Source organism: Miniopterus natalensis, chromosome X (assembly GCF_054644295.1).
Source record: "Miniopterus natalensis isolate mMinNat1 chromosome X, mMinNat1.hap1, whole genome shotgun sequence".
In the NCBI taxonomy this organism is placed as follows: Eukaryota; Metazoa; Chordata; class Mammalia; order Chiroptera; family Miniopteridae; genus Miniopterus; species Miniopterus natalensis.
In genome coordinates, this window is record NC_142103.1 from 8,986,343 (window position 1) to 9,010,915 (window position 24,573).

General features: G+C 41.4%; 1 protein-coding gene across 1 annotated transcript in view; it reads left to right on the plus strand.

Moving 5' to 3' along the window:
• Positions 1-24,216, plus strand: part of HS6ST2 (heparan sulfate 6-O-sulfotransferase 2) — a 253,546-nt gene extending 229,330 nt beyond the window's left edge. Inside the window, exon 3 of the mRNA XM_016198004.2 lies at positions 21,204-24,216. Coding sequence (XP_016053490.1) covers positions 21,204-22,101 — 898 coding nt within the window. The 3' untranslated portion in view covers positions 22,102-24,216. The remainder of the gene's footprint in view (positions 1-21,203) is intronic.
• The last annotated feature ends 357 nt before the right edge of the window (positions 24,217-24,573 follow it).

The window sequence follows — 24,573 nt, forward strand, 5'->3', positions numbered from 1 at the left end:
TAGCCTTGGTATTTTCAGTTGCTACTGACTTCCTGATTACATAAACTTTGTATTAAATGAAATCAATGTAAGCTCAAATTAAATTCATACTTTAAGGACTAAATATGGTTTCCCCATGCTTTTGGTGTATTTTCACCTCCAGGTATGGAGTGCATTAGTTGAAACTCATTGATTACCTTTAGTGATAAATTTTGCAAGACTCCTTTCATACACCAATTTCTTGAATAGTCTATACTGTTGGAAAGCACTGTAAATGTGGGTGATGAATAGGTGCTCTCCATTATATATGTATTATAGTTGTGCCTCTTTCAGCTGTTGATAAGAGCTATCTTGTGTAAATGCAATTGCTTTGTAAATGTAAATGCTATTGGGTCATCAGTCACCTGGAGTTGGAGGAAACAGAACAATAGGGCGAGGTGAGAATGAAGCTATCTAGGGAAAGGAATGAAGAAAATTGCTAAGTGGGTAAGGGACTGAATCAATGAAGCTAGATAACTTTGTGGAGGGGGCAGGGATGGAAAGGACAGCTGGGAAATTACTGAGAGGAGTGTTGGAGCTGCCCCTTTGTGGCTGGTGCCAGCAGAGTCCTCCAAAAACCTGGCTCTCTTGAGGTCCTGAAGACTGACTACAGAGAGAGAAATGGGAATAGTTGGTGTAGGTTTGGAGCTGGAGGGACTGAAAAGAAAAGTGGAACTTAATTAAGTGGGACCAGGGCACTATGGGTGTCTGTCTTTCGTGTATCTCTCAAGTCCTTCCCACTCTCAGCTACTCACAGGGTTTGTGAGTCTCATCTGAAAGTAGCCCCTGAGAGATAACAGTCACTTGCCTCACCCTGGATGAAAGGGGTGCTGAATAGACCTAATAATGCTGCTAGTTTGAAGCCCTAGCAGCATCCTCAATTCCTTGGGTGGTACCAGGACTCAGCATCACCCAGAAACCATCTGGGTGAGAGTGCCCCCAAATTTTCTCACAGTGGTAGGTCCTTTTTATGGATTCTGGATTTCAAAATATGCTTTAAGCCAAATGTGTGACTCACAGAGTAATAAAGCCCTCTAAATCAATTTGTAAGACATCTAGAAGATAAACAAGGGGGAAAGGCTTTCTATTTTCCTCCCACTCTTCTTTTTTATATTCTGCCTACTTCCAAAAAGAATCTGAAGTGACTTCCAAAAGGCTTTCTTACTCATGCCTAGGAGCATTTAAGAACTGTTTCTTAAAGTTGAGTTTATCTGTATCATATAAATAGAGAAGAATGATTGTATAAGGACATGAACAGATTGGGGTTTCTCGTTTTAGACAATAAACTCTGGGGGAATTGTTAAGTGAGTGAAGTATTTTGGGCACTTAACTCCATTCTTCCCTTGGGTGTCCTTTCACTTCCTTTCCCGGCATCTGCAATATCCAAACAGTGCCTTTCCTTTCAAGTAAAACTTCCCTGTCTTGTATTCAATACTTGCAAGGAGATTAGAGATAGAGATAGAGATAGAGATAGAGATAGAGATAGAGATAGAGATAGAGATAGAGATAGAGATGATGATAGAGATAGAGATAGAGATAGAGATATAGAGATGATAGAGATAGACACACACACACATATATATTTAATCCTCACCTGAGGATATGTTCTTTTTATTGATATTAGAGAGAGAGGAAAGGTGAGGGGGAAGGAGAGAAGCATTGATGTGAGAGAAACATCAATTGGTTGCCTCCCGTACATGCCCCCACCTGGGTTAGAACCTGCAACCTAGGTATGTGCTCTGACCGAGAATTGAACCCACCACCTTTTGGTGTATGGTAGGATGCTCCAACCAATTGAGCCACCCAGCCAAGGTGCAAAGATATGTATTTATATGTATATTTGTCTAATAAAGTATGTGTTTATAAACTAATGATTATAAGAGGCTTAAGATATCAGTTGTCCTAGTGCTTAAAGGGTTTCCTGTAATGGTTGTGTTATCTGTGGAAGTGGAGTTCTTGGGGGGCCCCAAGGAAATGAATTTCCTGAGGCCCCCATGAGAGAATGCAGTTTTGTAGAAAGCTTTATTCATGATGTAAAATTAAGGGGAGTTTCCCTCCCAGGTCCCATCTCTGTCTGTCCGGCCATGGAAAAAGCCCAATCCTGTTTTTAGCAAGGCCAGAATTAAGGCCACTGCCCAGAATTTCTGTTCCATATTAAAGTACAATCTAGTCCAGCATCTTGCTAGCTTAGCTTGTATTCGCAGCTGCAGTCCATTGTGTGTGGGCTCCTCATGGGATGGTCATGTGGCTGCTTAAGGCTGTGTGGCTATGGAGAGAGAACATGCAAACACACGGGCGAGTGCAGGTCATGGAGCAAGAGAGGGCAGGAGTACAAGAGTAAACAAGAGAGGGAACTCTTTGGGGATTTTAACCAGGAGTTTCTTCAAACTAACTAAACAACTTTCCAAGATTTCGAGTGCTTCTGATAGATGTCCACTACCTAGACAATCCATTGTTCCCCAGACTAGACTGACAGGCAGGCACCTCCACTGCACCACCCTGATTTCTACTGTGCATGTGCCTATCTCCCACTTCTCCCTGCAACAGTCCAGTAGCTGATGGGGGGAAGGGAGGAGTGCTAATCCGCCTGGAGGAACAATGCTGTGTGAAGCTATAGCTTCCTGGTATAGTCTCCCAGGTGACCATGCTTACAAAGTCTGACTTCCTTTTGCCTTCTCTCCTTTATTAATATTAACTAGCCAATTATGGCAATAACTGTTGGAGAGAGATTTGGGGACAGAGATAATGCTGTCCCCATAAGAGTTTATCCCAACCCTTAAAGAGTATGCAGCCTAGTTACTGCCAAAAAAAAAAAAAAAAAAAAGACGTGTAAAATTCAGGGAAAAGAGTCAAGTACTGACTCTTAAGTGCACTTGTGGGTCAGAGAAGGCAAAGAGCAAATTCATTTGGTGGAGCCCTATGCAGTATAAGAGCTTTTTGGTAGTGCCCAACAAGTGGTCACAGATAGTTACTAGAGGACATAAGAGTCCCTGTGGACAAAATTCGAATCATAGAAAGGAGGAGAGAGAGTATCTCTATCTGCCTTCCTCCTCTGTCTCTCTCCTCTCTTAGCCACTTCTGCACTCCACTTCACGCCACTCACATCACCTCTTCCTTTTCATTCTACTTTCTCCACCCTCTCTGCCCTTTCCTCCATTCTCCTTTCATCCTTTCTTTTCCTTACTAACCTTGACTCCCCTTTTCCCCTTCCATCTTCTACATACCTCCAACCTCTCCTTCCCCTCATTCTGTTCTCCTGATGAATCTTTGCTCCCCTATTTCTCAGTTTCCCTCGATCAGTTGCCAAATCAGCTTAAATCAGTCCCAGAGGGGAGCACTGGGACCCAGAAACCCTGAATATGGGTACCCCTAGAGCTTAAGCCTGGCGGGGGCAAGTAGATCTTCAACACTCCTTTGAGAAACCACTTTTCTTCTGATTCCCCTGCTGGAGGGTCCAAATGCTCCTAGGTATGTGTGGTCTTTACCAAACTGTGTCTTTGGAACACATCTCTTCTTCCCACAGCATCTGTGCAACCACTTTTAGGAAATGAATGAAGCTACATTGTTAACTGCAAGAAGCTTAACATGGGGCAGAAGGAGAGTGCTTTGTACATGTAAAAAAACAAAATGAAGAAAAATATTGCCAAGAGCTTCAACAGGACAAGAGAGCCTTTCTACCACAGGCATGGGGCATTTAAGAATCCAGGGAACGGCCCTGGCCAGTGTGACTTGGTTGGAGTGTCATCCCATACACCAAAAGGTTGCGGGTTTGATTACTGGTGAGGACACATACTGAGGTTGTGGGTTTGATCCCTGGAGGCAACCAATCAATGTTTCTCTCTCACATTGATGCTTCTCTCTCACCCTTCCTCTCTCTCTAAAATCAATTAAAACACACACACACACACACACACATCCTCAGGTGAGGATTAAAAAAGAAAAATAATTGAGGCAACAAGTCTGAGGAAAGAAGGCTTTTCAAAACCAAATTTAAGCGAGGTAGTGGAGCATGAATTCTGCAGCCACCCTGTTTGAAGTTTGAATCCCAACTCCATCTCTTAAGCAACTCTCCCAAAGTCAGCTGTGTGACTTTGGGAGAATTGCTTAACTTTTCTGTGCCTCAGCTAACTCATCCATAAAAAGAGGATGATAATACTATTACCTGCCTCATGGATGCTGGTAATAATTAAATGAATTATTGCATGTTAATCGCTTAAACTCATGTCTGACTCATAGTGAAGGGTCAATGAGCACTGGCTGTAATTGTTTGAGTATGTGATCATGCTTGACTTCTCTGAGGACTTTAACAGCTACTTGATCCATGAGTCAGATTTACTCATATATTTGGGGCAGAATGTGTTCCTCCGTACCTGAAAAAGGTGATCCAGGGTCAGGTAGAGATCACCCTAAGCCATTTTCAAAATCAAGGGCAGTGTCATCTGTCCCTTTGCCCCCAGAACCACAGAGTGCGCTCGTGTACTTTTCATGGATCTAAATGGATGAGGACCAAGTAAAAACTCCCCATAACCCAGCTAAACCTTCCTCTGAGTAGACAGCTCTCTCAGGAAGGCCATCAAGACCACTCCTCAGCTAAACTGATTGCATTTATCATTCTGAAATCAAATGTTGAACAAGTGCCTAGATCCAGAAACTCAGGCTTCTGATGCCCTTTAACACTGAAAATTGTACCTGGAAAGAGACAAAGAAATACTCGAGTGTAAAATTATAGATTAACACTGAAAATTGTACCTGGAAAGAGACAAAGAAATACTCGAGTGTAAAATTATAGAGAGTGAATTTAAAATATAAGCAGATATAGAACAGTCTAATTTCTCTTTCGTAAGCCTTCAACTTCTAGTTCTATCTAATATAAACCTACATCTTTTGTGGTTGGCTAACAATTCCACAATGGGGGTGGAATTTTTAAACTCATTTTCCCAATTCCCTTTCATGTCTTTAATCTGGTAGCAGGGGAATACAGAGTGCCAGCCTCAAACCCAAGACCAAGTTGAAAGATGTGTTCAACCATTGCTTTGTCTTAGCACCCGAGTCTGGGTTTGGTCAATGGACATATCCTTGTGAATGGCAAACAGTCCATGGGCACAGCCTTTACAGCCCTGGAGTCTTGAGAGGGGTTCTCAGAACTAACTAATGTTTCCTTAAAAGATCCTGAAACGTGTGTGGGGTAACACATGTTTTATCATAGTTATTCTGGCTCCGCGAGTGCAATGAAAATGTTAGCCTTGGCATATCAATCGTGTTTTACAGATGACTGTAATTTCCTGAATGTCAAAACTCCAAATTTTTCTACTAAGCAAACTTTTCAGTGGCAAAACAGATTGCCTCCATAATGTATCACTGTGGGCAGGAAAAATGAAATCTTTATGCAGTGTATTATGAATCAATGAGGCATTGAGATTCTTGGAAGGGTGAGTGGACTCTGGAAAATGAAAAACTGCCACTATTCCGTCTCTGCAACCACCGCCCAAGGAGTGGAGGCTCTGGCGGCAGTCAGCGTGTGGGCCGCAGGAATATCAGATTCGAGCTGAAACCAGTTCCTGTCTTTCCCTCATTTTGATGGGATAAATGTTACTGTAAATATAGTGTTAGTCTGGGCATTTAACGACCCTCCCAACATGATTCCCTTTGCTTCTGAGATAATGACTCTGTTGTTTATTGATAAAGGAAGCATGAGAGGACTGCGTGGTTTTTTAAGAGAAAAATAATCTTAATAGCAGACCATTGTGGAATACGTACCAGGTGTAATGCATCATGATAAACACTCTACATGGGTTATTTCATTTGCTAAATCACAACACTGAAGTGGGTGCTCAGAGAGGAGGAAACCTATACTTACAGGGGTTAAGTAATTTGCATAAGGTTACATAAGCTAGGGTTTGCTTTCAGGACTGTCTTGACTCCAGAGACTGAGCTCTTAACTACAAAGCATTTATCAATGTCTGGATTTTCTCATGACTCTTGGCCAGCTAGGTCCATGGGGAGAGAGAAGAGATGTAGTAAAGAGAACATGGCCTTGCCCTCTTTCCAAGATGCCCATAGCCTCGGGCGGAAGACAAGACTTACACATGAATACCTTATATTACAAAGTCAGATGAATGGAGTCCCATAAGAGAAATCTGGATAACCCTTTTTGGAGTTCAAAGGAAGGCATGTCTGCTTTTGCTATGGACATCATGAGGAAGAAAGCCTTGAGAAGACAGTCATGTTTGGACAGACAGGCAGAGAGGAGCAGACAGTGTTATACCTGGGGGACCAGCATAAGCAAAAGCAGGAGGCAGCAAAAGGAGGACATGGAGGAAGAGTTTGTTTTGGTTAGAATGTGGGAGTCTGTGTGCCAGGGGATCAGTGATAGGATGGAAGGTAAGACTGGACCAGTGACTTAGTGATGAATCATGGACATTATTTATCTAATATGAGCCTGGTAATTTTCTCTGTAAAGCCTTGTTCTTCACCATTTACATCTTTGCTGTTACATTTATTTTTAAACCAGGGATTTCTGACAGGACCTTAGACCCTATCAAAATTCTAAGGGAGTCAAGTTTGACTTTGGTATCCTCAGTTTTTCTTCTCAGCATTATTTTCTTTCCTTGAAACTCAGTGCCTGTGTCTATAATGCCCTGCACACTCCCTCCTCCTCCTTCAATGTGAGACCTGATTACTAAATCCATAGGAGGGATATCTTAGAGGCCATTTACAGCCTCCCCCATCTAAATGACTGGTAAGTCTTAATGGCTTATGACCCTCTACCCTTTGTCCCCTGCCCCCTCCAGACATGCAGGAGGCAGATTTTAAAATCAAAAGAATAAACCTCACATTGTGGTTTTCTGGCCATCCATGAGAGGAAGTGGCTGTGCTCCCAGCACCCCTGAAAACCATGCCACCCCACAAGGCTGGCCCTGGTTGCAGGTCCTATTAAGATATTGCAGAAAGCTCTGAACTGCTTCACGCAAAATTCCTTTCATTCTCAAATAAATAAGCCAAGTGTCACAGGGTAGTGGAATGAGTCTGAATGTCTAGACATGGGTTTCAGACATGTAACTTGATCACTTACTAGCTGTGCGATCTTTCACCTCTCTGTGCACTAATATCTGTGACTATTAAATGGCCTGGACCTGTCTATTTCATAGGCAGGTTATGAGGATGTAATGAGAGAGGAAGAAAATGCGCCTTGCTAAAAATCCATTACCATAAATACGTTTTTAGAAGAGGACAAAGAAGGTGTTGTGCCCTCAAGAAGGTTTGGAATAATACATCTTTAATGCTTGAAAAGGAACTTAGAAATATAAATATTTCACATTTAAGAACCTCAAAGGTGACTCACTTGTCACCTGACATATGGTTGTACAATGAAATGCAGCAAGCAACACCAGTCTCTCCAAAATGTCCCTGCCCATATTTTAACTGTCAACACAGTCTTCCCATCATGAGGAAGGTGAAGGTCGATGTATTCTCCCCACACATATTTCTAGTTACACCTTGACTTGTGAATGTTAAATGGAAGGAGGTAGGATAGGGGAACAACAGGATTTCAAAAATAGCTCCTGGGAGATAAATCTTGTTTTAACTTAGTGTGTTCATGACTGATTCATGATTCTGAAAAGGAAAAGAAGTTTGATCAAAACTGTCACCAAATGTCCTCATTTTAAATTCCTGTGCTTTCTTTGAGCAGGAAGGAACAGACTTCCTGATTGTGGCTATTGAAGCAGTCTTTCAGCTGAATGCAATGGCAGGTCACTTACAGGCTGTGATTTCAGGAAGGCTTCCTACCTCATAGTATTTGCCCTGCTGCTGCCAGAAATTCTCCCCTAAGTAAAGAGGGTACAACTTTGCCCCTCAGGGGAGGCCTCTGTAAAATGGAAATCCTTCTGGTGCTCCTAAGTACATGACACCTCGATGAGAAGAATTTTTCTAATCACTGTTCCTTCTAGATTTAAGATTTTGAGCAGCCTCAGCTGGGAGAGTCCAGCAGGGATAAAGTGAGAGGCATAGGACAGGGGATGGAGAATATTGGAGGACAACATTTTCTGGCCACCATGAAGGAAAAAAAAAATAACTAAGAGTGGGATGTCAAGCCTCAGTGGAGAAGTGTTTGAGGGGAAAGGACCTTCTTCACCCTGTCAGGTGGCATTGTGTGTGCAATAGTCTCTGCTGGCTGGAAAATGCCAAAACTGGGTCTAGAGGAGCTGTAGAAAGCCAGAGAAAGGGTAGTATTGTGAATGAGGGGCCTGTATGGCTTGTGGAATAACACCCTTGGGCTCCAATTCATGGTGAATGACCTGGGAAGAGGAGCTCATGTACAGCCAGGTATGAGAGAGCAGGAAGGAGCATTCTGGGTAATTCAAGTCTTCTTGGTAGACATTCCATCAACTGACTCACCAGTCTGAGATCCCATAAAGTGCTGGGCCCTGTGCTGAGAGATAGGAGAGGTGCCCAATAGTCTTGACCTTTAAGGAATGTACAGTCTGGTTAAAAAGACAAAATGAGACATCCATTTGGGGTTTAATGTGCAACAGAGACTAGTGGGAAAAACACTGAATTGGAAATTAGGAGACTTGGGTTCTGGTGCTAGACCCACTACTTGCATTCTTGGGCAAGTCATTTCTTTTGAGGCTCAAGTTCCTCATCTGAAAAATGGTAATTCTGTTTCTTGTTCTCTGTACTTCAAAGGAGTGTGAGAAACTAAAGAAATAAGAATGGTGAGCCATTCACCTTTTCACATGAAACTTCTGATTGTTATTCACCTGGCTTCCTTCCCTCCTTCCCTCCTCCATCCCTCCCTCCTCCTTCCTTCTCCCAGGCTCTGATATCAGTGGATTTTCTTCAGATGACCTTTCTTAAAAACCATTGTGGGAAGGAGGATGTCATTTAGAGTAATCATCTGTAGCTTTAAATCCGACTTGCTGAGGGTCACTATCTTTGAGAATTAACCTCAATTGCATGGAGAAAAGCCAAGCCAGGAGGAAAATCTCTATAGGTGGTTCATGAGCCTGTAAGTAAATCTGACTCCCCACTGACATCTTCAAAGTGAATGATTAATGATTAATGGAAGAGTTGGAGGGTGGTGCCACACTCCAGCATTTGCCTTAAGTTGAAAAATCAGAGTCATACATCTCTCTTAGTCTGAGCATTGACTTTTAGTCCTTCTTTGTGGCTTTTGAATCTTGCACTGGAGAAGAAGGGAGCTTCTACTAAACAGAGGGGGTGCATTTTCCTGAAGCTGATTATCATTGGTCAGTCACCTTGAGCATGATATTCTGAAACCTGAGGAAGGAGTTACACCCTAGGTTTTGGTTCATGACTCTGCTACAAACAGGCCATGTGACCCCAGAGAAGCCTCTGTCATTCATCTCTGGGCATTGGCATGCTCATTGGTAAAGGGATTGGGCCCAGTGACTTCTGAAAGGCTTGCCAGCCCTGCTACTCTGTGCAAAATATGGGTCTGGTTCCTTCACCTGTGTATGGCTTCCATCAGTTCTCTTCACAGAAGCTTTGTTTTTCAACAGGTGGGCCAGTTCACACACTTAGAACATGGTTCTCACCATCTAGAGAGCAGCCCAGAGCTCAGTCCATGCATGGAGGGAGCTATGGAGTACTCTCAGGCTTCTTGCTCAGCGAACTGCTCCTCTCCTCAGTAACATAGGGTCCCATTTTACACACGATGGTGCTTATAAAATGCCATTAAAAAAAAAAAAAAGAATTTGCACTCTGTCAAAAATTGTGGAATGTTTACTCTTTCACTTACCAAATGGAACCATGACTTACAGTTCACAAAATATAGAACTGTCTGATTTCATGTACCATAAGGTTTCCCATTCTGATGCATTTTGGACAGGAACAAAAATATCTTTTTCTCTAGGACTCAGGGCATTGCAGTGTGATATTCCCTTGCAACCTGGAGGAGCATTCTGTGACTGGAAAGGGCATGGGGAAGGCACTTGGCCTCCTAAACTTCCCAGTGCTATACAACTCATTCCAGGGTAGGATCTCTTTTTATCTTAAATGTGAAACACAGGTAGCCAGAGTCTTTTTTTTATACCTCAGAAAGTAACCTATGATGCACAGAACTTACAGAATTCTTTGTAAGCTTTTAGCACTAACAGAACCTTCAAAATAATTCCTTCTATTCAAGCAGGATCTTCTTGTCCTTGGTTCCCTTTCCTGTACTCACTCCAGCATGACATCAGATTGTGTTTTGGGTAGAGAGGTTGGGTGGGGAGCAGCAAGGTTTCTTTCTATTCACAAAGTTATCACTGTAAAGAAACAGACTGTGCCTGGTACTGTATATGATGCTTATTTCCACAGACATGCAGCATAACCTTGTTACCAAGTAGTTGTACCTTTCATAGCCTCAATATCTGCAGAAAAAACTCTCCCAGGGGAAAGGAGACACAACCCTGCCAGCCCTTGAAATTCTGGATGGCTACAAATCCATACAGTTTAAATGATTAACAAGGTCTGCTTCCCACACAAAAACCAGGGTTTGCACTTCATCTCTCTCATCACCTTAAAACAATATTAGAGCTCATTAAAATCAACCCGGGACTCAAGAAAGGCAGCCTTCATTTAGGGGATAACATTTCCCCTGTGCTGTTCTGGAAAATAGCACAATGCAGAGAGCAGGCATTTATCTTGACTAGTTTTCCTCTAATGATTTCTCCAAAGCACACTTGAGGGGCCTGCCTCCTAGACACCACATGTACAGCAGGCCTAGGTGAACGAGTGCAACTGGCCGCAGTCTGCTCTAAATGACCTTAACTGATATTTATTGACTGCTTACCATGTGAAAAAGCCCTGTTACCTGATTCCTTGTCTTTGTGGAGGTCCCTAAAGAAATGATTCCATGTGTCTCTGGATTTCTCACAGTATGCAGATGGCAAGGGAGCTGGCTATCTGGTTTCCTCATCTGTGGAATGGGAAGCTTGGGCTAAAATGGTTGCCAACCGCACCCCACTGCTGGCCACAGTGTGGACATGCTCAGATCCCATCCCTACGACTCTGCAATGGGTCCACCAAAACCACAGAATCAACCATTCCTTTAACATCCTGGCATATCCACCTACCTCCTACTTTCAGCATCCTGCTTCTGGCCAGACTAGTTGTGCCTTTGGCCTGTGGCTCCTGACACTATGCTCAGTGAGCACAAACACGCTGGAGACTCAGAGATGCCTGGCAATGAGGATCCTGGGGTATCAGCCAGGGCAATGGACAAGAATTGTGCTTGGGAGCCACACAGACCTGACAGACCATCACTAGCTCTGTGATTTTAGACAGTTAAATAAAATCTTTTAGCTAAATACCCTTATCTGTATAACAACAGCAACAATGGTAATAATAGTAACTGACATTTATTGAGTGTCATGTCCCAAGACACATCTAAGACTGTGTATATTATCATTTTATCTTCATTGAGACCCCATGGTTTCCCTCACATTATAAGTAAGAAAAACAGAAGCACAAAGAGGTTCAGTTATTTGACCAAGCTGACACAGCTAGTAACTGGCAGAGCTGCAATTTGAACCCGAGGCACTCTGGATCTAGAGGAGCCCTGTCCAAGAGAAATATAATGTAAAACACTTTAGTAATTTTTTTAAAAAAAATGTTTTTATTGATTTCAGAGAGAGCAAGGGAGAGGGAGAGAGAGAGATAGAAACATCAATGATGTGAGAGAGTCATTGATCGGCTGACTCCTGCATGCCCCCTACTGGGGTTAGAGCCACAAACCCCAGCATGTGCCCTGATTGGGAATCGAACCTCTACCTCCTGGTTCATGGGGTCGACGCTCAACCACTAAGCCATGCCGGCCAGGCACATTTGTAATTTTGAATCTTCTAATAGCCACATTAAAAATGAAGAGATACAGGTGAAATTAAATTTAATGAAATATTTTATTTAACCCAAGATATAAAAAAAATATCATTTCAGCATATAATCAGTATAAGTAATAATTAATTAATGAGGTATTTTATCTTCCTCTCAGTCTTGGAAACCTTAGTACATGTGCTTGGAAACACTTAAAGCACTTATTTTGGACTAGCCACTAGTTTTATTCCTTTCTAATTGAGACCTTGAGCATGCAGTGTTTTGCAGTAGATGTGCTTTCCAATAAAAAGACAGGACAGGAATAATAGATTCCCAGGACAAGAGATACTAAGGATGCTCATCTTAAGAGCAAGACATTATCCATGGTAGTCCCAGAGGTGGCACTATGACATTTCCTAAGTCTCCTCCCGTCCCCTAGGGGTTGAAGTTTACCACTTCTCACCTCTGCCCACTGTTTAGCAGGAAGGAAGAGGAACAACCCTTCTCCAACTCTTGATGTCAACCCTCAGGGGATGACAGTTTGACAGGGGGGTGCCACTTAGAAACACTCAGGAAGCCTGAGTTTGTTCATCTGTGGCAGAGCTGGTCTCCATGTCACATGGGCAGATTATATCCCTTCATGGGGCTCTAGTTTCCTCATCTACACACCAAAGGGGTTTTTCTGTAGAAGTTCTTTCCACCTTAAAAAGCACACTAAGTATTAATGAACCGAGACTCACAAAATAATTTCAGAGTGCAAAAAATTTCAGGGGGCATTGTAAGCTGCAAAACTTTTCAGGCTGCCAAGCAATTGAGTGAACTCTGGATGAAGTCTGATAACTACGGGTCATAAAGCTTGGAATTTCACATCTTGTTAAAGAAATCAGCTCTTTCACTGTTTGCAAAAGTCTGTGGATTTATGTACTTTGGAGCCTACTGGGCTTTGGGAAGGAAGAGAGCTAGCTTTATTTCAAAAGGAAGTAAATATCACCAGGACTTATTATGTGAAGAATTCCACATTGGGTTTGAATTTACAGACATTAGAAATTCTCTTTTATTCCTTTTCAAAGAAGAAGAAAACATAATCTTCCTACTTTTTAAAAGAAAGAGAAGAAGACTGGCATAGAAAAATGTCCTTCTGTTTAATGAAAGCCCATTTGCGCTCTGCTTAGTGTTCCCCCACAATACGCAAGATAAGTTCAACCTCAGCTAACCAGAGGGGGGGAAAAATCAATAAACTAAGATGTTAATAAAGTCATTACCTTATAAACACAGAACTACTCCATTGGGCGAGGTGTAAAGAACAGTAGAAAACCTCTGCAAGGAGAACTGAATAGCTTGTTTGGTGGGTGTGAGAACTTTAGCCTCTATAAGTTGGTTTTATGTCCAGTATTTTCCCGGAATGGGGATGTCTTGCTAAGGACTCTAGTCAATCCATTCAAATAATGAGTGAAAGTCTTGGTTGTCTTATAGATCATTGGGCTCCCAAGTATTGGTCCTGCTCTCCACATTTCTTGGGTTGCCCAGGAGAGCCTGATCTTGTTGTGAGCCCATAATGTCAACTTGAAGAGCAAAATGAGAAGTTCAGTGTCTAGATCATTTAGGTATTCCTACTGTTGTAAAAACAATACAATCAAATCATGGGTGGCATTGCTTTAACCCATTCTATGTGAAGGTGGTGGCTCACCCTTCTCACTAAAGCATGACTACTCAGCCACAATACTATTTTGACAAATGGACCAAAAACAACATATTGAGTGAGCATCCATCCACTTCAAAGTAGTCCCCTTTCAAAGTTCTGTGCTTCTTTTATGAGGCTGCTGCCACTGCTGATCACAGTGTTTATGGAACTCTTCTTTGGGGACTGCCAGTATATGAGTCACACAGAAGCAGCAGTTAAAACAGCAACTCCAGGGTTTGAGGGATCCAGTCCTATCGGAGGCACATTTCCCTTTGATTTAATTACCTGTACTTTTATTTAGTCTGTGCTCATATATTAAAGTCATTTGATCTGAAAGTCATCCTCCTTGATTTGACTGAGTCATTTACATGCAGTAGGAGGATCCATGCAGTTGCTTTAGACATCATTAACTGAGGAAAGAGACTATACCTTCAGCATTAATGACTCAATGTCTTGTATAACTCCCACTGTTTGAAGACTTTACTTACCACCACCAACCATAGTTCTTACTTTTCTACTACTCATCCTTGATCCAAGAACAAGATGTGTAAAGGCTGAACTTAAAAAAACACACACAAAAAACCTCCACAAAAAAACCACAACTAAGCTACAAGTATAATAAAATCTTTATTCCTATTGATTTGAGCTAAGAATCTGTTCCCTTTCTTAAATTAACTTTTTATTGATCACTCCTGACCTTAACTGGTACAGTTTTGCTGGCCTTCCATAAAAAAAATGGCTTTGATATTTATTTCCCATTTGAGTAGTGCAAGAAAAACCTTATTCTGGCCTTTTGTGGACCAGTAGCCTTAAAGTAAATGTTTACAGCATGATGCTCATAACTTTGCTGAGGCAGAATCCCCTGGGCTTTCCCCGGACAGAAGTGGACACCCTTAGGGCTTGTCTAAGGAGTACAGTGAGGAGCTCAGACTTGCTCTTGGGAGCTAATTCAGCTTACCCACATTCTGAGTATTCCCTGGGAGACTTTTGATCTCTGAGGCCACATACGTGGGACAGTGGTTCTCAAAACTTGACCATACGTGTGCATCAGAATTTCCTGAAGGGATTGTTAAAACAGAGATTGCCAGGCTTGACCCTTGAGTTCCTACATCAGTAAATGGACTCAAGAATGTGCATTTCTAACAAGTTTGTAAGTGATGCTGCTGCTGCTGGTTCTGGGGCCACAATTTGAGAACCATTTCTTTATTTGTAGAGGCAGAAGTCACGGGTTTGTGTCCTAGGACTGGAATGGGGAGAATACACGTTCTGGAGTCAGAGAAAACCAGGTTTAAGTCTAAGCACCTCTGCTTAACTTGTAGCATGACCCTGAGTCAATTCACTCTCTCTGAGTCTCAGTTTCTTCATCCTTGAAGTGCGAGTGATATCATCTGATTCACAGTATTGTTGGGAGTTAATGTGTAAGTGCCAGGCACAAGTGCCCCCAGCTCCTGGCTGTGCAATTGGTATAAGGAAGTGCTATCTCTCAACAGCCTGATGTTATCCTTTAATGAGGGTCAGTGAGCTCTTTCAGGCTTAGTTTATTTGCTGCTCTAGATAATTAACAAACATAAAGACAGGGTCTACTAAAAATACAGGCCTTCGGTCCAGGAATATTCCTTGCAGTTAGATTGATTTCCAAGAGCTACTGGCCACTTGTGACATGTGGGCAAATTTGTGCCCCTCTCAGGACCTTGAGTTCCCTACCTCTAAAGTGAAGGGTATGACCTGGATGTTTTGCCATCTCAAAGGTTTCTTCTTGTTCTGACAGTCTAGGGTTGCATGACTTAGAATTCAGGTACTCATTGAAGGATAATCTGTAAAAATAAAATGAAGAAATATAGTTCTTGTTTTTATCCACTTACTTACATTTAATATTCTTAACCCCCCCCCCACCTTCTTTAACAGTGGGATGCTGCACAGAAAGTCCGGGGCAGCTGCTAAATATTACTAGATGTCCTTTATAGCTAGATCTCTTTAAAACATTCCATCACAGATATAAAATGGTCTATCTGTTTTTTAATACTGACATCTAGTGGCTTTTCCTTATCAAAGAAAACCATATGCACTTCCTTAGCTTATCCTAAGCTCTGCTGCTTCTGCTGCAGATGTTCATTCAGCAATCTTTTATTAATCACTTATTTTATGCCAAACATTGTGCTCAGCCTGGAGGAGCTTACATTGATAAATGATACACGGTCCCTGCCCTCCCAGAGCTCATACTACAATGGGGGAAGCAGACAAATTACTACATAATCTCAGCACATTGTGATAAATGCTACAATGGGAGAATACCAGTACAGTGGAAACAGAGGACTACCAGGGCAGTTAAGTCTGACAAGGAAGGTCAAGGAAGGCTTCATGAAGAGGCAATCTTTCAGTTGAGTTTTATTTTTCTAAAGATTTTTTAAAAAAATTTTTATTGAATTTTTTAGAGAGAGAGGAAGGGAGAAGGAAAGAGAAAGAAACATCAATGAGAGAGAAACATCAGCCGGCTGCCTCCTGCATGCCCCCTGCTGGAGATCAAGCCACAACCCAGGCATGTGCCCTGACTGGGAATAGAACCGGTGACCTCTTGGTTTATGGGTCAATGCTCAACCACTGAGCAACACTGGCTAGGCTGAGTTGAGTTTTAAAGGATTTTCTAGATAACCTACAAAGGACAGATAGAAACTATCCAAAAGAGTGGGCACTCCATATACAAAGGAAGGGGGCCTGTAGGATTGTTGCCTGTGACCAATTTGGAAAATTAATATTACTTTTATATGCCTGGGGCATAGAATATTAAGCAGAGTTTCTTGACCTTGACACTATTGGTTGACTAATTCTTTGTTTGTGTTGTAGCATGCTTACAGCATCCTGACACTCGACCTACTAGATGCCAGTAGCATCTGCCCCAGGTTGTGACAAACAAATGATATTGGCAAATGTCTGAGGTTCAAGGGGCAGGAGGGGGAGATGGAAAATCACTCAGAAAAAAAGGAGGAATACGTGTGCTAGAGATAAGGGAGAGAAAGAAAGGTGGTTTCTAGGTCTCACAAGGCGGTATCTACCACGTGGAGGAGCTTAGACGTCATGCCATAGTTGATAGGGAGCCATTGAGAGGTCTTAACTAGGAAATGACAGGTCAGATGTGTGCCATATGAGGTTGTGGAATGGGTGTGAGACTTGGGAGCAGGGAAATGGGCAAGTACGCTGCTACAATGAACCAGTAGAGAGGTGATGAGGATCTGACACCAGGCAGTGGAAAGGATGGACTTGAGCTAATAAGAACTAGAGTCAGCAGGACTTGGGGAAAGTTCAGATGTTAGTGATGGGCATGATAGAGGAGTCAGGATGGCCCCAGGTTTCTTGCTCAGACAACTCTTTCATTGGTTGCTATTGTTGTTTTCTCAGTTACTTATTAATGACAGGAAGCAGTTGGCCTAGACTTGTACAGGATAGAAAACATTTCACTGTGTTCTGTCTGTAAAGGCATACAGAGTAAAATAACAATGGCCATTGACCCAGATAACTGATGGGGAGTCATGACTCCAATTTAAAGATGTGGTCATCCAAATTAAATGATACATTTGGTCACAAGATATTTCCATCCAAATACTACTCACTGAAACAGGCTGAGTGTGATTTTCCTGTGGCTGAACTTGGCTCACTCATTTAAAATTAAATCAATCCATTCAGCAGCAACCTTTGGGTTTATGTCAACCTGAAAGGAGATTTCCAACAACTACCCCAGGCATGTTCTTACCTGCATCTCGATCTGTTTTGATCAGTGCCTGGATATGGGCATTGCCAAAAGGAATTACAAGATATGGTGATGATATTGGGGGATATAGTCAGAATCCAGATGAGTTTTGACAGGTTTAGACTTACCCTAACAAAAAGAAACAGGGCCACAAATAAACTGCATCAGTCTAGGAAAAGGTAGATTCGTTTTCATAATGGCAGATGTGTAAATGAATGAAATAATTTAGTTGACTGTGTGTCAGTGGTGTGGTGTGTCTGCTAATAAGGCCAATGTGATATGAGGCCACATTAAGAGAAATTGTGTCAAGTATGAGAGGGGGGGGTAGACTGTCCCTACTTGTTACTTGTCAGAGTGTGCCTGGAGGGCATGTTCCAATAACGTGGGATATGTTCAGAGGCAAAGAAGAGGACAGTGAGGGGACTTGAAGTTGTGTAGAGAATAGTTGAAAACCATACTTAGCATCAAGATGAGAAACGTCGGGGGGGGGAGGGGTGTGTTAAATGCTGTCTTTTAAGTATCTGAAGCCATATGTGTATAATTTAAAACCAATCCCTAAATAGGTCTTCACAGTCTGAAACTACCACTTTTTGCTGACAGCACATCTTTATCTTAAGCCTAGACCACTCTCTGAGTATTAGATCTGGCCATTGAACTCTCTTTTCAAGTGTCCACAGAAACTTCAAACTTTCTTCGAGAGACCTGAGAGGCATCCTTAACCCCTTCTCTTTCCTTTCACCTACATTCATTTTGTGAAGTCTTATTAATTCTGAAATATTTTTCTCGTCTGCCTCCCTTCTTTGGTCTTGTTTTCTACAGTTACCTAAATTAATTTCTTTAATTTCATCTTCACACACCTACACAGTGATTGCTCTAAAAAACAGATCTCTTCATGACGCTTCCTTGCTTAAAACTTTTTCAAGACCTCACTGTTGTCCACAGAATTCTACATTCTTAAATATGGCAGCTGAGGCCTTCCACAACCAAATTCAGAGCTACTTCTTCATTCTCAATTCCTGCCACTGCCTTGGAATTCCCAGTAAGATGTTTCAGTGTACTTCTTCCACACACAATAGGCCTCTGTGCCTTTGCTCATGCCGATCTTTCTGCCTCATACTCCATTTCTCTCTTCTTCCCTCATCTAATTCTTACTTGTTTTTCAAAATAAAGCTACAATAACTCTTCCTCAGTTTAGGCTAAGAATCGCTGCAAGTTGCTTTCATTGTGCCTTGTACTTGCTCTAACATTAACAGCACATTATATTAAAATGCTCCCCTTAGGTTCCCACCTCTTACTCCTATCAGTGCTCCCCATGCCTGTCTCAATTCTAGGCACACATTAGGTGCTTGAACTGAACTGACCACTGGAAAAGTGCCACTCATGTCCCTGAGCCTATTTGATTCCCAGTACATTCCAATAAGGTTGGCCTTTTATATCCTCCTTTGTTGTGGTGGGAAGACTGCTTCTCTACTGTTTCCTTAACAACTCTTCACTTAGAAGAGCGAGCATCCTGGATCCTTTGCCCAGTTAAACCTCCCAGGTATTATCCTTATCTGCCTTCCCAATTCCAACACACTATGAATTTCAAGAGGCCACCGGACACTCCTGGAGACCTGCCCTTCAGCAGATCTTCCTTTTAACTTATGAGATCATTTTCAAGCAGCATCAAGTGTTTCCAGTTGTGGCAATATGGGCCTCGGGACTGATTTTTCCTGGAGGAAGGGGGCTGTTGGCAATAACTGAATCTCCAGAACTGTTATCATCTGAATGTAAATGTAGGATGGCTTTTATTACCAGTGCAGTACGTATGTGTGCATGGATGCGTGCATGCCTATGTGAAGGTTCTTCTAATTTCTCGTGCTCCCATGATAATCCCTACAGTGTAGAGACTGAGGCTGCCCACATTGGTCTGCCCTCATCTCATACGGGCACTAGGGCCCTTCAGGTGAAAGGAGTCACAGATCCAGAACACAAGAAACTCTGTGTATGTGTGTCTCTGCCTTTCTGTGGTGCCTCCTCTCTTTCTCCATGTTGGAATGGTACTTACAAATCATTGGTTCTGACACTAACCCTGCTCTGAAAGGTAAGGAGGAATTAAGAAAGGAGAGCCTCAGACTTGCACTGGGGTGCACTCTAGGATTTACCAGAAGATGTCACTGTAGGCTTAAATCAGGAAGACATACTAGGGAAGGAGGACTATCAGCTAAGCGTGAAGGTGACTCCACTATGGTGGTTTAAAAGACCCAGCAGCCCCCATTATAATGCATGCCTGGGAAAGCTGGTTGAAAGATTAATCCAAATGTGTCACTGAACTTCATAAATTTCTTTTTTCCCTAAATAATCAGACTAACTGTTGCTAAGCTATTGCCTGAGGCCTAGTATAAAGGCTGGATAAATATGTACTGAATGAATAAATAAATGAATGAATACCAAAGCTGGGAGTGGAAGGAAGGAGCCCATGGGAATAGTAGTCACCTTAGTTGGTAAAGGCTTCTGGGGAACAAAATCTGCTACTCATTAGTAGTGCATCTTCACTGAGATGAATTTAAGTGGCACCAGCTAAGTCAGGTCCTAGGAAAAGCAGTAAGATAGGTGAAGGTGGTCTTGGCCCTCCCTCAGTCCTCACTCCCAGATGCTTGTTTATTCCACAAAAATATTTCAGGTGATTTAAATTTTTTTTCTGTGATTTGTACAAGGCACTTAGAAGATTATCCAGAGTTTTTATATGATCAGGCATGTCCTTCTTAGTTTCCAACTTGTTTGGAATGAGTCAATTGAATAAACTTCAGAAAAGCTGCAAGCCATTCCCCAGGCTTTCTTTAAGGAATTAAATGTTAATATTCAGTGTTTGTTGTTTTCCTTCCACAATATGCCATTCCATGACTTCATCTTCATGCACTGCACCTTAGTGGAAACTTATTTTTTATTAAAAGCCCACCCCAAGGTTGTTTCTCTCTTTGAGTATACCTGATCATGTCATAGGCCTTAATATTTCTGGGGTGTGGTATGTGTGTGTACCTGCTGTGTATGGGTGTGCGGGGGTGTGCACTTTAAATGTTTGCTAGTTTGCTCTTTGAACAAAAAATTTTATCAGTTTTCAGCTTTAAAGTGAGGACAGTAACATAGCTAACCTCTGCTCTTGCTGACATCCAGGTGTCTTTTCCGTGGGTAAAGAAAAGGGGCATTTTGATACTTACAGAGTTAACTTTCCTATCCGCGACAATTATCATGTGAGTGAAGACCGAAACCAAGGTAGTACTTGCATATATGTCATTGGCAGACACCATGTCTATTGCAGTCAGTGATGAACCACAGTGTTTATTTCTGGAGGTGCTGGGCTGCTCTGCCTATCTCTGCATTCCAGTTTCATAATGTATGAGCTATGATGTTATGACAACCAAAATCAAAGATATCATATCAAACACTTTCAATGAGGTTTTCTTTTTTAATAAGATATCCTGATTAGACTGGATATTGGGGGGAAAAGCTTTTGTATCTTTAGTAAAGAAAGATTAGGATTTATGTTCACTTATCAATTCCATACCACTTCAATAAAATCACTTACTTCCACTGAGTCTCCATTTCATGATCAGTTAATAGGGGATTGAGGGTGGGGTATGAAACAAAATGGTTGTCTACTTAGCAAATGGAGCCATTGAAAGGATTTTGTCATTGGTTGGAGAAAGAGAAACAGAGGGCAAGAGGGAACAAAGGGGGAGTGAAGAATGACAAAACAGATGTCTTAGGCCTAAACTTTTCATGCCAGCAAGTGAAACTCAGAGGGGAGACTACAGCACAGTTCACAGGACAAATGCCACCAGATCTCCATCATTCCCCTTTTGCCTTCCTTACCAGCCAGATAACATCACATACACCATGACCTCCCTGATGCCAGTATGTCACCTACATCCCTGACTGTTGGTCTTTGTACTTTTTCCATAGAAACTTCCACTATATCACCATCCTCCGAGACCCAGTGTCCCGGTACTTAAGCGAGTGGAGGCATGTCCAAAGAGGGGCGACATGGAAAGCCTCGCTGCATGTCTGCGATGGAAGGCCCCCAACCTCCGAAGAGCTGCCCAGCTGCTACACTGGCGATGACTGGTCTGGCTGCCCACTGAAAGAGTTCATGGACTGCCCCTATAATCTAGCCAACAACAGACAGGTGCGCATGCTCTCTGACCTCACCCTGGTAGGCTGCTACAACCTCTCTGTCATGCCCGAAAAGCAAAGAAACAAGGTCCTCCTAGAAAGTGCCAAATCCAATCTGAAGCACATGGCATTCTTCGGCCTAACTGAATTTCAGCGGAAGACCCAGTATCTGTTCGAGAAAACCTTCAACATGAACTTTATTTCACCGTTTATCCAGTATAATACCACTAGGGCTTCTAGTGTAGAGATCAGTGAGGAGACCCAAAAGCGGATTGAGGGGCTGAATTTTTTGGATATGGAATTGTACAGCTTTGCGAAAGACCTTTTTCTGCAAAGGTATCAGTATATGAGGCAGAAGGACCATCAGGATGCTAGGCGGAAGCGTCAGGAACAGCGCAAATTTCTGAGAGGAAGGTTCCTTCAGACCCATTTCCAGAGCCAGAGTCAGGTCCAGAGCCAGAATCCGAATCAGAATCCGAGTCAGAACCCCAATCTGAACGCAAATCAGAATGGGACTCAGAATCTGCTTCAGAATCTGCTTCAGAACCTGACTCAGAATTCAAGTCAGAATTCTAGCCACAAAGAGAACCGGGAAAGCCAGAAGCAGAACCCAGGCCAAGAGCAGAGTGATAGCAACACCAGCAATGGAACCAATGACTACATAGGCAGTGTAGAGAAATGGCGTTAAATGGTTCCCAAAGGCTTTTGTGCACTCCTCCCAAAACACTAGTAAAAATATAGCAAATTGGAAAAGATGAGAGTGCCCAAACACATCCTGCTTCCTTAAATTTGGAAGCTAAAAAAAGTTAAGCTGTTGCCTTTACAGTTGCCTTTCAATTAAATGTTATACTGTGCGTGGGTAAAACAAATCTCAATATGTAATTAAATTGTCTTTTTTGTTGTTGTTGTTGTAGTTTTTGTACAATCCAAAAACCAAACCAGACTCACCAGAAATGGCTCTTTAGATATCTTCAGAAGTTCTTAAATTAGTTATAAAGACAAAATGAAAACAAAAGGTGGCCATTTAACTTATCACTAAAAAAATGGACTTTAAATTATTTATGATAAATTAAAGACTGTTAAAACTCAGTCTTAGAAGCAAATTTTTTTCAGGGTTAAGCATAAAAAGCCTAAAATTAAACACACAACCTTTCATTTTCTACATTTTCTACATTTCTACATAAAATGTAGAAAATGAAAAATTTCTCTCCCAAACATGGGTAGTTTTATGTAAAAAAATGCTGGCTTTTCAATTTGAACAGAACTCATATCTTGATATTTAAGAGATGTTTAAAATTTTAAACTTTTTCTATTTTCTCCTTCAAAGGTTTTAAACAGGGTGTATCTCATATTAACAAAACACTTTTTTTTTCTAAACAGAATACTAATGTTAATATCTAATTTCCAGACACTTTACGGGCACTGTAATTTCAACAATTCTGGAATCTTTTTGGCACTGCTTCTCATTCATTTTAAGGCTTCTGAGTTGTGCTCATCCCAAACTAACCCATTTATAGAATCCTTCTTCGTCATCTAAATAGTGTGTTGCTGAATTTATTGTGATATATAATCCTGTATAAAAGTCAGGATTTTCTATAGAATTGTCTTATCAATATTTGTGTAGTGAAGTCCTTATCAAGAAACTCTTGAACAGGATAATGTGTCTAAAAATATTGCTGAAGTTATTCTTGATCAAATAGAATTGAACCTGAATGTGAATGAATTGTTATTTACTTTTTGTACATTTTTACTGTGATGTTTCCAATTGGGATGGCTATTTCTAGCCAGTTATTTCTTTTTTGTGTTGACAGATTGTAGACAATTACACGAGAAAAACAATGGTAGACTAAGCATTAGGATAGCCAGAGTTATTCAGTATCACCAAAAGCTGTACCTTGATTCTTTGGGTTAAGCCTCTACTAGGTTTTGTTTTAAGAAAGAACCAAAGGAAACAGTGTTCTGTTGTGAGGTTAAGTATCAGCCTATAAATTGAGGAAAGTGATTTAGTATTGTAAGTCCATACATAAATACTTTTAGGATATTGATTATGAATTGAGCAGGGCAAAAAAAAAAGTATGTAACCCACTGTGCTATGAAGCTGTCCATCAAACAAGGCAACTAGGAGTGGCATTTGTTTTCAGGAGGGCCATGCTTAGAAGTGTGACCATAAGTCACACCTTGTACAATCTGCTCATTTGCATGATCTGGTTTCATCTGTAATAATATGGCCACAAGCTGGACAAGAAGCTGAGTATTTGGGTTTAAAAAGAAATTTTCTTGACTCTGAGCTTGTATTAAAATATCTAAATTGTGCTTTATCTGACAGTATTGCAATCTTGGTAATTCTGAGAACTGAAAGATTGAAAGGAATTAAAAAAATAAAACACACCAAGTCAAAGTATTTTAGAGTGAAACTATTTTGTGTACATTGTGTTTTTAAAATCAAGATTCTGTAGATCACTGTGGTAATTCAATTTTGTTTAGTTTTAATTGATAATGTTTGCTCTAAAAACTGATAGTTACTGTTAGAAAGCAGGATGAAGCCTGAGCCAGTGGAAAAGCTTGTTACAGAAAATCATTTTTTGTTGTTGCCGTGGTGTGCATGATTTGCAGAAATTAAGTACATTTTTTTTGGTCTATACTAATTATTGTATATAAAGGATGTTATAAATATACTTTTTTGTCAGCATTATGTAAATCCCATGATTTGAACTGTAAACATCTGTCCAATGGTGTAGCTTTACAAACAATTCACTGATTTTGTGTAATTTAACAATAGATATGAAATAAAGTTTAAATTTCAGGCTCTGAGTAATTTTGTTATTTTAGTTGAGGTTTGCAGCCTCTAGACAGTATAACTTCACAGGCAGAATTCCCTTTTCTCAAGGAGTTTCTTTTTTCCTCTTAGCCACCAGATATGGAAATGAGATGACGCATTCTGCTCTATCACGCTAAAATGGCCTTAGCTTTGGCTGCTTCCCTCTGGGAATCCACACTTTCCTCTTTTGAGTAAAACAAAGTTGTCAATGAAAGACAAAGTTTGCTGTGTATTTTAGTCAGCTCGGACTGCAATAACAAAATACCGTAAACTGGGTGGCTTAACAGAAACTCATTTCCCACAGTTCTGTAGGCTGAAAGTGTGATATCGAGGTGCTGGCAT